The 11,405-nt window shown below is 31.9% G+C and overlaps 1 protein-coding gene and 1 pseudogene across 1 annotated transcript; one reads left to right on the plus strand and one right to left on the minus strand.

The window, feature by feature from the left end:
* On the minus strand, positions 1,315 to 1,775 carry LOC107647245 (annotated as a pseudogene).
* Positions 5,410 to 5,775, plus strand: LOC107647244 (rapid alkalinization factor-like). Its single transcript, XM_016351345.1, has one exon. The coding sequence runs from the start codon at positions 5,410 to 5,412 to the stop codon at positions 5,773 to 5,775; it is 366 nt and encodes a 121-aa protein (XP_016206831.1).

The following is an 11,405-nucleotide window of genomic DNA, read 5'->3' on the forward strand; positions in this document are numbered from 1 at the left end:
TTATTAATAATAAGGTAGTTAATTGATACTGAAAACATGTTACTTCTGATAATGTACGTGATGCTATGATTGATCCTTATCTTCAGCCATTGTAGACACTTTTGCGTTATGAAGGCTATTACTATAATTGTGATTAGGGTTTTAAATTATTGTTATATTGTTTTGATAGATTTCAGCCATAGAATTCTAATATTATAAACTTTTGGATGCGACTTTTCCTCATACCCTGCATAATGATTACCCGCCATTTATTGTAACTTGAAATGGATTGGATTCATTGCTACCTTTGTTATTTGTTGTAACTTATTGCGGATTTGTTCCTTGAAAGTTCTGAATTAGCAGTTACAAATTGCAGTCTTGTTGTGTGAATTAGAGTTGTGGTAACTTACACCTACAATTTCCTTTTCTTCTTCTTTTTTATTTATTATGTTACTAGTACTACAAATTATTATTTTGTCAATTATTTTTAACTCGCAACACGTCATTATATATTGTTAATTATTTTCATGATTGAATATATACTAATAAAGCTCGATCGGATGTTGATGTGCTTACCCTAAAATAATAGTATATATCATATATTATATATATGTCCAATTGTCAATCATCATCTAGCTCTATATGATCGCTTATATTATTAAACAAATAGAGTGTATGAATTTTCTTGTATTACTCTTAGAAATAAAATTACTTCAGATTATACTATAAAAGGCAAGAGGAAATAATAAAAGACAAAAATAATTAACGACTGACTTATTAATAGTATAGATTCCAATAATACACATAAATCTAAGTCCACCTTATGAAAAAATAGGATCACTTCTTATAGACTCGTTAAAAATGATTTTGATTTAGTTCATAATTTATTAGAAATAGAATATCTTTTGATAAAATTTATATACAAAAAAAATTGCAATCAGTTTGATAATAATCAAGCGGCATTATTTTTTTATCTAGACCAAAAAATTTCTTAAATACAATTTAAAAAGGATCTTATTTATTATTAATTAGAGATTTCTCTATAAAAAAAATATGAATTAGAATTTGAAAAGGAAAAAGAATTCTCAACCCATACAGATGAAGGAAAATTTATTCAATCACATGAACAAAATCAAAAAAGTTGTGATTAAATATTATTACATAAAAATAAAATTTATTATTTTTCAAACAATAGTATAAAAAGTAATTACGTTTAGACTTATTTATAAAACATAGTATTATATAAAGGTGAAAGAGAAGAGCTTTTAAATAATTTAACATATTTAATTAAATTATTATCTAACAATTCTTAACTATCAACTTCATATAAAATTAACTGCAATCGCATATAAATTAAAAAAAAAAACAGAAGAATAAGAAAAGAAAAGAAAGAAGAGAATAAAAAAATTGACAATTATTACATGGGATTTAATTCATGAGAAGCAACCAAGGTCTTGAAAATTTCATATATAAGCCTTGCCTCAAAAGCATCACCAGAAAAATGCATAGAAAATTGAGGAGCTTTGGGATCCTTTTCCCACCAAACACAACATTATTCTGAGTGTTCAATGATCCTATGTTGCCGGCTAACCTTAACATGAAGTTCATATAAACATTCTTAAGCTTAATCAACATCTTCAAAGGTGATCTAATTACCCATCTAACCTTTAGAAGTGTTCTTTTCAACCACCTTATGACCTTTGTTTCCTTCCCCCACTGCCGGAGCTGCCGCGTTGGTAGCAGCGCCTCCTCAAGTAGCTCTTGATGCCGCCGTAATAAGTTGGCTCAGTTTCCATGTGTGTTTGTGAAGTGAATAAGGGAAAGAAATGAAGTGAACTGAATATATATAGAGTAGTTAGTGTTTAGATATTAATAGAGAATTTAATTTAAGAGATTAATTTTATAAAGTAGTTATGTGTATGTGTGAATAAACATGACCAACATTATGTTGTCCATCCCTTTGTCTACCAATAATATTGTGATGGGTGTATTATTTGATCTTGACTAAATTGTTAACCTCTAAATTTTATTATTTAAAATTCGGTTTATCTAATAAAATTTATGTTTTCGACTAAAGATATATGAATGATATCATACATAGAAAATAATAGAAAATGATTGTTTTTTGGTCGAAAAATTAAATAAAGAAAATAAAAGAATTTTATTTTATTTTAATTTTTGGTGAAGAACTAATTAACATGGATGGGTAAAGATAAACCGGACATCGAATCGTCCTTGGCATATCTCCTACTTTAGAGTTTAGACAACCTATTCTACATTAATTTAATTTTTTGTGTCCGTAAGCTAAGCACGAATGAAGATTTTATTTTGATTTACATGTAATTAAATAATTAGCTTTTAAAAAGTTTAAGGCTTGAAAATGTTGTTATGGGGTCCTCAGCCACAATAGAGATTTTGTTGTCTAGACACAGACCCTGTTCCTCGTATTTGGGCACATTAAAAGACAAACACAGTAGAAAGGACCATCATATAAAACCATAACATCCTTAATTATTATAATACGTTAATTTGTTATAAGGTTTAGGGTTTTTGATATAGTAAAAATTTATATATAATTAGTTATTTTTATGTGAAATTTTGAATTATTAATAATAATTTCAAATTTTGCTACAAAATTTGTAGATAATAGAAGATTGAATGAGAAAATAATGTATTATCGTATCTAAAATCATACCAAATCTTAATAAGATATATTTTAAATCATATTAAATCTCAATCAAATAATTTTGTATGTAGTTTCCCATAATATATTGTGGATAATATTTTATCTATTATTCCTCAAATAATGGTTGTTACTTATTGTCTAAGTTATTAAGATAAAATACATATATATTCTTTATACTACTAATAATAAATCAAGATTAGTTTTAATCTACTGTAAAATTAAATACGTGAATTAAAGAATAATTTGAATTTGATTTCCTAAAATAATGAGTATATATGATATCTCTAGTAACTAATTAAGATAATCTCGATTATTATTATCTCATTCTAATGACCAGAACTAGCACGGAAATGGTGTCACCAAAAAAACATACATATCCATAAAACAGTTAATTACATGTAACTATATTCAAATTTCATAATTATTAAAATAAAAATAGAATGTATCTCAAATTAATAATAAGATTTGGTATACAATTTATACACTACATATATCAATATTTTATTATAAATAGCAGTATTAGACGTGATAATTTTATCACACTTGATCAATAATATTCTTAATCTTTATTTCTACTAGTAAGTTTGTTAAGTGTATAAACAATAATAATACTGAGATAACTTGACTAAGCAAGAAAATCTGTTATCAATTAGTTATTGGGCCAGGATTGAGTTCTACATATAGGGTTTATGTGGCCCATTTCTTGTACAATATAAAACTTCTTCTATTTCATTGAATAATGATACAAAAATACCAATTTCATTGTTAATTGCAAAATCTTCTCTGCAACGTTCTTCTTCAATCTTCATCTTCTTCACTCTTGATCTCTGGTACCTAACATGGTATCAGAGCTAGACTCCGATCCAGAAGTAAATTCACCAGAAATCACATCTTCCAAAACCCTAACCATGACCAACAATCTTCCTCTTCTCACAAATAATTCTCAGAAATTCATGCCGATTGGTGACAAAGCCATGGAGGAGGAGTTGGCTGCTCTGCATCGAAATCAAACTTGGAAAATGGTTGAACCACCAAAAAATAGCACAGTGATAGGTTGCCGTTGGGTCTTTGCTATCAAACGACATCCCGATGGAACAATTCTCAAATATAAAGCACGACTAGTGCCCAAAGGCTTTCATCAACGAGAAGGAATTGACTATGATCAAGTTTTCAGCCCTGTCATCAAGCCAGCAACCATTCGTATCATTTTAACACTTGCAATTTCTCAATCTTGGCCAATTCGACAATTCGATTTCAACAATGCTTTCCTCAATGGTGACCTTCAAGAAACTGTTTACATGCAACAACCTCCCTCTTTTCCCTAAGGCTCCCCAAATCAGGTTTGCAAACTTCATAAGTCAATTTATGGTTTGAAACAGGCCCCTCGAGCCTGGTTTACTAAATTGGCTGCCACTTTATCTCGATTTGGCTTTCAGGATACCAGGTCAGATCCTTCTTTGTTTGTACGATTTACTAAAACTTCTACTATGTATGTTTTAGTGTATGTTGATGATATTCTTGTTACTTGTAATAGTGATTCTGAGATTGTTCAACTTATATCCCAACTTAATTCCATTTTTGCTTTGAAGGACTTGGGAGAATTCAATTTCTTTTTAGGCATAGAAGCAACAAAAACAACATCAGGATCTTACATATTATCACAATCAAAGTATATTAGAGACCTTTTAGTTAGATCTAAGATGCATGAATCTCATCCTATGCCTACTCCCATGATTACTAGTACTAAACTTTCAGCTCATGGCAGTGATGTATTTGATAATCCAACTCATTACAGATCAATTGTTGGAGCCCTTCAGTATGCCACTCTAACCAGGCCTGACATTGCTTATGCTGTGAATAAAGTTTCTCAGTATATGCATAAACCTCTTCTCCCACACTGGAAGTGTGTTAAGAGAATTTTGAGATATTTAGCAGGTACCATTGATCAAGGACTTTTCTTTCAATCTTGTACTGATTTGACTTTGTTTGCCTTTGCAGATTCAGATTGGGGCTCGGACGTTGATGACCGTCGATCCACTACTGGCTTCTGTGTCTATCTTGGCACCAATCTGGTCTCTTGGGCAAGTAGGAAGCAACATTCTGTCAGCAAGTCCAGTGCTGAGGCTGAGTTCAGGAGCATTGCTGCAGCCGAAACAGATCTTCGGTGGATATTGAACTTGTTCACTGAACTTCGACTCCAATGTTCAAACACTCCTGTGATTTACAGTGATAACATCAGTGCTGTCATGCTCACAGCCAATCCTATCCTCCATAACAAAACCAAACACTTTGACCTTGATCTCCATTCAGTACGGGAGCGAGTAAATCGCAATCAGCTTGTTGTAGTTCACATCCCAGCCACAGACCAAGTTGCAGATCTTTTGACCAAGCCTCTGTCCCTTCCCACCTTTGATCGTTTCAAGAACAAACTCAGGGTCTTGTCTAAAACGACCATGAGTTTGAGGGGGGGGGTGTTAAGTGTATAAACAATAGTAATACTGAGATAACTTGACTAAGCAAGAAAATCTGTTATCAATTAGTTATTGGGTCAGGATTGAGTTCTACATATAGGGTTTATGTGGCCCATTTCTTGTACAATATAAAACTTCTTCTATTTCATTGAATAATGATACAAAAATACCAATTTCATTGTTAATTGCAAAATCTTTTCTGCAACGTTCTTCTTCAATCTTCATCTTCTTCACTCTTGATCTCTGGTACCTAACAAAGTTAATAATAATACAATGGTCAACAAAAACTACTCACTTCACTTGGCTCTTATCGTGGCTTGCATTGCTATCATGACTGTGGCGGTGGTTGGAATGCGCACGATAACAAAGACTATACCTTCGCCATCATGCAATGGGACGATAGGGAAGTGCATGGAAGTAAAGCAAGAGTTTGAGATAGATTCAGAGAGCAACATGGAGATATTTGAATCAAAGAATAAGGTGATAGAGAACGGTGTAATGGGAAAGAATGGAATTTCATGCTCGAAGAAAGATAATACCACCAAAAATTGTAGACCGGGTCCTCCTGCCAACCATTACAACCGTGGCTGCAATGCCATTAATCGATGCAGGGGTGGTGGTGGCTTCACCCATGGTTAAATTATTCATCATCATCTTCTTCTTCTTAATTATTTGTTTAACTATCTAGCTAGATTTACGGTTGTTCTTTGTATATTCACTTTGATTTTTATAGGACCCATTATTAACTGCTATTAGTAATAGTTTGTTTTATATAGTAGTAATGTTATGAATTCGCTTGTTTCGATTTAGTTTAATATTCTATGTAAATATAAAAAGTTTAATAAAATAAAAGAAGAAGAGTCTCTTAATTTAACTTATTTTTTATGTTATCATTTAGTCTCTCTTAACTTACTCTTATTGTTATTTTCTTTAGCTTTTGTCTTTGATTACTTATCCATAGAAAAATTTCTAATTTTCTATTAATAATGTCACTCTTGTATTTATTTTTTTTTTCCAGTCAATATGTAATTTTTGTTCAAAGGCTTAGACGTTCGGTTACTATTGTTAAACATTTATCTTTCCTCAGCCTCCTTTTTTTTTCTGTATATAGAAAATTTAGTGATATTCCAACAAAGACTTTACAATTATTTTCATAAGGAGATATTTTATTTTAATCATTAAATAATAAAAATTGTAAAATTTAATTTTAGTATATTATAAAAATATTTTTTATTTAAAATATAATTAAATAAACAAATGTAATATATGTAATATGTATTCTAAAAATTTAAATAAATTATGATAGAATTTATAACCACAACAAATATTAAAAAAAAAACTCTCCCTATGAGTAAGGAAGGATTACAAACTTGTGGACACAAATATGCCCATATTAGGCCAAAATTATAGTCCATGGTTTATTATAATACGGTAATTTGTTATAGGATTTAGGATTTTTGATATAGTGAAAATTTATATACAATTAGTTATTTTGATGTAAAGTTGATTATTATTAATAATATTTTAGTTAAATTTGTTATATTATTTAATAATTAAGAACTATTAAATAATAATTTAGTTAAATTTTTTGAATTATTTTACGATTTTTAATTATTAATTTCACGTAGCTGAATTTTCATCTTATAAGAAATGTTATATACTTTCATGCGAAGTCCCTGTACTTTCATGATAGTGTTTCATGTCATGTACAGAGACACAATTAACTACATATTTCATTGTAGACTTTTGTACATAATATAATAATAACATATGAAAGACTTTAAAAGGGTATAATAATCACATACATTTACAGTTCAAGTAAGAATTTGTTGAATCAAATTAATTATTATATTATATATGTTTCCACGTGAATGAAGCACAAATTAATAATGTAGCAAATCCAATTTTAAACTCTCATTAAAAGATAGACTAGCTCATAACTTTACTTTTATTCTGATTTAATTTTCTACATACTCTTCTAGCTAGTAACACATAATTGATAGTTTTCTTCAATATTAATAGAAGTGTAGCAAAAAATGAAAAACCATGATACCTTAGATAAAGGCTACGCTTTTTAGGTTTCGAAAACACTTTTGTAAGAGATGTCTATATTAATATTGCCTATTTTCAAAGGTTATGCTTTTTTGTATAAAAAGCTACGCTTCTGGCCTTTGAAAATAGGGTGCACTTTTTAAGTGATACCGTTTAGAATCAAAAGTTATGCTTTTCAGTTTTCATACTTACCAGAATAGGCTACACTATTATATCATTTTTAAAGCGTAGCCACATTGTATACCATAACTACTCTATAAAATAAAATACATAATTATATTAAATAATTTCTTTAAATAAAAAAATTATCTATAAACAAAATATATTTATAATGAATCAAAAGTATTGGAATGAAGTTAATTTTGAATATTCATACATCTCACACTAAATTAAGCATAGCCATACCAAAATAAGCATGAGACCACTTAAAATTTACTACTAATACTATGCAAAAAACTAAAACATTATATCCTACGTAAATATCTTTTAATAAAAGTCATTAGTCAACCATACATGTATCCATTCCCAACACTACTCCATCTTAGCCAATAAATTAAACCACAATGATAAATAGCTTAATCTTCATTATCTCCTCAATATTATCCTGCATAATTATATAGAAAAGTAATTAGAAAAATATTATAATGACATTTGCAATTATAAAAATTAAAAAATCAAACCGAAAATTATTAGAAACCAAACTGACAATAGTTGTGTAAATTAAGAATCAACGTAAAATGAGACACTTATTTTTTTCCATTTATTATAATTCTAGGCAAAATAAAACAAACAACAACAACAACAACAAAAGCCTTGTCCCACTAAGTGGGATCGGCTACATGAATCAAACGATGCCATTGTGCTCTGTCATGTATCATGTCTATAGAGAGACCGTTTACATGTAGATCTCGTTTGACCACCTCACAGATGGTCTTCTTAGGTCTTCCTCTGCCATTTGCCCTTTGTCCATCTTCCATCTCATCCACCCTCCTGACTGGATGTTCTATCGGTCTTCTTCTCACATGTCCAAACCACCTGAGACGCGATTCAACCATCTTTTCCACAATGGGTGCTACTCCAACTCTCTCCCTTATATCTTCATTCTTTATTTTATCCAATCGCGTATGACCACTCATCCATCTCAACATATTCATCTCTGCCACACTCAGCTTATGTTCGTGCTCCCCTTTAGCCGCCCAACACTCCGTACCATAAAGCATAGCCGGTCTTATATCGGTGCGATAGAATTTACCTTTAAGTTTTAAAGGCACTTTTTTGTCGCATATAAAACCAGATGCACTCCGCCATTTTGACCAACCTGCTTGGATCCTATGATTTACATCCTGTTCAATCTCTCCGTTATCCTGTATGATGCACTCAAGATACTTAAAACTTTTAACTTTTCGTAGGATGTTCTCTCCAATCTTCACCTCTATATTAGGGTTTTCCCTTCTCAGACTGAACCTACATTCCATATATTCCGTCTTGCTACGGCTTATGCGCAGACCATACACTTCTAGAGCTTCTCTCCATAACTCCAACTTCTTATTTAGGTCTTCCCTTGACTCTCCCATAAGGACGATATCATCGGCAAAAAGCATGCACCATGGCACATGCTCTTGGATGTGCTCTGTGAGTACTTCCAAGACTAATGTGAAAAGGTATGGACTTAAGGATGATCCCTGGTGTAATCCTATACCAATAGAAAATTCCTCTGTCACACCACCTTGAGTCTTCACACTAGTTGTGGCCCCATCATACATGTCTTTAATTGTCCGAATATATGTGATCCTTACTCTCCTCTTTTCTAAAACCTTCCATAAGACCTCCCTTGGTACCCTATCATACGCTTTTTCCAAATCAATAAACGCCATATATAGATCCCTTTTATTACTACGATACCTCTCCATCATCCTTTTTAATAGGTATATCGCTTTCGTGGTAGATCTGCCTGGCATAAATCTAAATTGATTCTCTGTTACTTGTGTCTCTTTTCTCAACCTCCATTCTATCACCCTTTCCCATAACTTCATAGTATGAATCATAAGCTTGATTCCTCTATAGTTTCCGCAACTTTATATATCCCCCTTATTCTTGTAGATAGGTACCAAGGTACTCTTTCTCCACTCATCAGGCATCTTCTTTGACCTTAAAATCTTATTAAAAAGCTTGGTTAACCAGTTGATGCCTTTTTCTCCAAGACCATTCCAAACCTCAATCGGGATATTATCAGGTCCTACTGCCCTGCCATTTTTCATCTGCTTTAGAGCCTCTTTTACCTCGAAGTCTCGAATCCTTCTATAGTAGTCAAAGTTTTGATCTTCTTCCCTTGTGCATAATCGACCAAAGGCTCGGAAGAGTCTTCTGTCCCTCATTAAATAACTCGTAGAAGTAGCTCTTCCACCTTTTATTAATCTTCTCCTCTTGAGCCAACACCTCTCCATCCTTATCTTTTATGCACTTAACCTGATCCAAATCTCTCGTTCTTCTTTTCCGGCTCTTTGCGATTCTATATATATCTTTTTCTCCTTCTTTTGTACCCAAAGACTAGTAGAGACCCTCATATGTTCTTGTTCTTGCTTCACTTACAGCCACTTTTGTCTATTTCTTAGCCGCCTTATATTTTTTTCAGTTATCTGCGTTGCGGCATAAAGACCACTCTTTAAAGCACTCTCTTTTTATCTTTATCTTTTCTTGTATACTCGTATTCTACCACCAGGACTCCTTGTCTCTTGATCCTATTCCTTTAGATTCACTAAAACTTTCTTTTGTTATTCTTCTGATAACTTCTGCCATCTCCCTCCACATCTCTTCCGCGCTTCCATTCCCATCCCACTTTGCCTCTTCTCCTATCCGTCTTAGGAAGCTTCTTTGTTCCTCACCTTTCATCCGCCACCACCTTGTCCTTGGGTTCTTCGTATGATGTCTTTTCCTCAACTTTTGCTCAACGCGAAAATCTATAACGAGCACCCTATGTTGTGTTGTCAAACTCTCTCCCGGGATAATTTTACAGTTAATGCAAACTTTTCGGTCGACTCTCCTCAACAAATTTTAAGTATTTTATGTTAGTTCTGTTTTATTCAAAGCCCACCAAATTAAGATCTAAATTCAAGAAAAACTTTAACATGCAAAGGAATTGAAATACTCCACTTCTGTTCAGCTGGCATGTAATTATTTCTTCCTTACACAACTAGCAAGAAACTAGTAAACAGGTTAAATATTGTCAAGGGTAATGTTCAATGCATACCTCCTTAGAATAAGAACTTGATGGACTGATATTAGCGAATGTTATCCTCTGTTCCCGGATTCCAATTGTATATTAGCCAGTAGCATCCATAAATCTTCTATCTGCCATCTCTTTCAGTCTTTTTTGAACATCAGCAGGTTGGAGAGCTAATGAGTGCTGCTGCTTCAAATATATTACATCCTTTCCTCCCATTTTCATTCCAACAACAATATGGGTACCAAAGGTCTCAATAAACCTGGGATACTGCGAATGGAACTAGTTGACCATTGTTTCAACTTTCAAATAAAAATAATTAGCATAATAGAACTAAGTTATTTTTTTGGAGAGTCAGCCCAAGTTGCACCCTGAAGTTAGTCTCAATGTGTAACTTAGAGATTACAAACTAAATGATAAGAAGATTACAGATCCAACTCAATCCTAATTTGGTTATCCTAAGTAGAATAGCAAAACAGTTTTAGCATTATCACTGAAATATAAATCCGAACACAAATAATTTGAAAACTCCTCTATGGAATTGATAAGGATTTATATTCAGCTACAGCTAGATTTCTTTCTATCTTATATATACATAGAATCTTAATATAATGAAAGCCAAAGGCCCATGAAACCTATAACAATTAAAAGGTTAAAGAATATAATAGGAAGCGATAAAACATGTCCAAGAGGTCAAAATTAAAATTCAAACAATAACATTTTGTTCGGCATCAAAATTAAAAAAATTTTACTATTTGAGAGCTTGTTTTACCTTGCTAATTCAGGTGGGTCCCAAGCAATCATTGGGTGAAGCAACATTATAAACCTGGGATGCTCATTACCAAATTTTAGCCATCAAATCTCAGTTTCAATAGAACTATAATGTAATGGTATTAATGCAACAATGCCTACCTTTGACCTAAATCTACTTGGTAACCATAAAGAACTCAACTCAAAATTTGAAGTAGCGTGTACTATACCCTGCAGCAGGCCTTTT

Source organism: Arachis ipaensis, chromosome B06 (genome assembly GCF_000816755.2).
Source record: "Arachis ipaensis cultivar K30076 chromosome B06, Araip1.1, whole genome shotgun sequence".
NCBI classification, from domain to species: domain Eukaryota; kingdom Viridiplantae; phylum Streptophyta; class Magnoliopsida; order Fabales; family Fabaceae; genus Arachis; species Arachis ipaensis.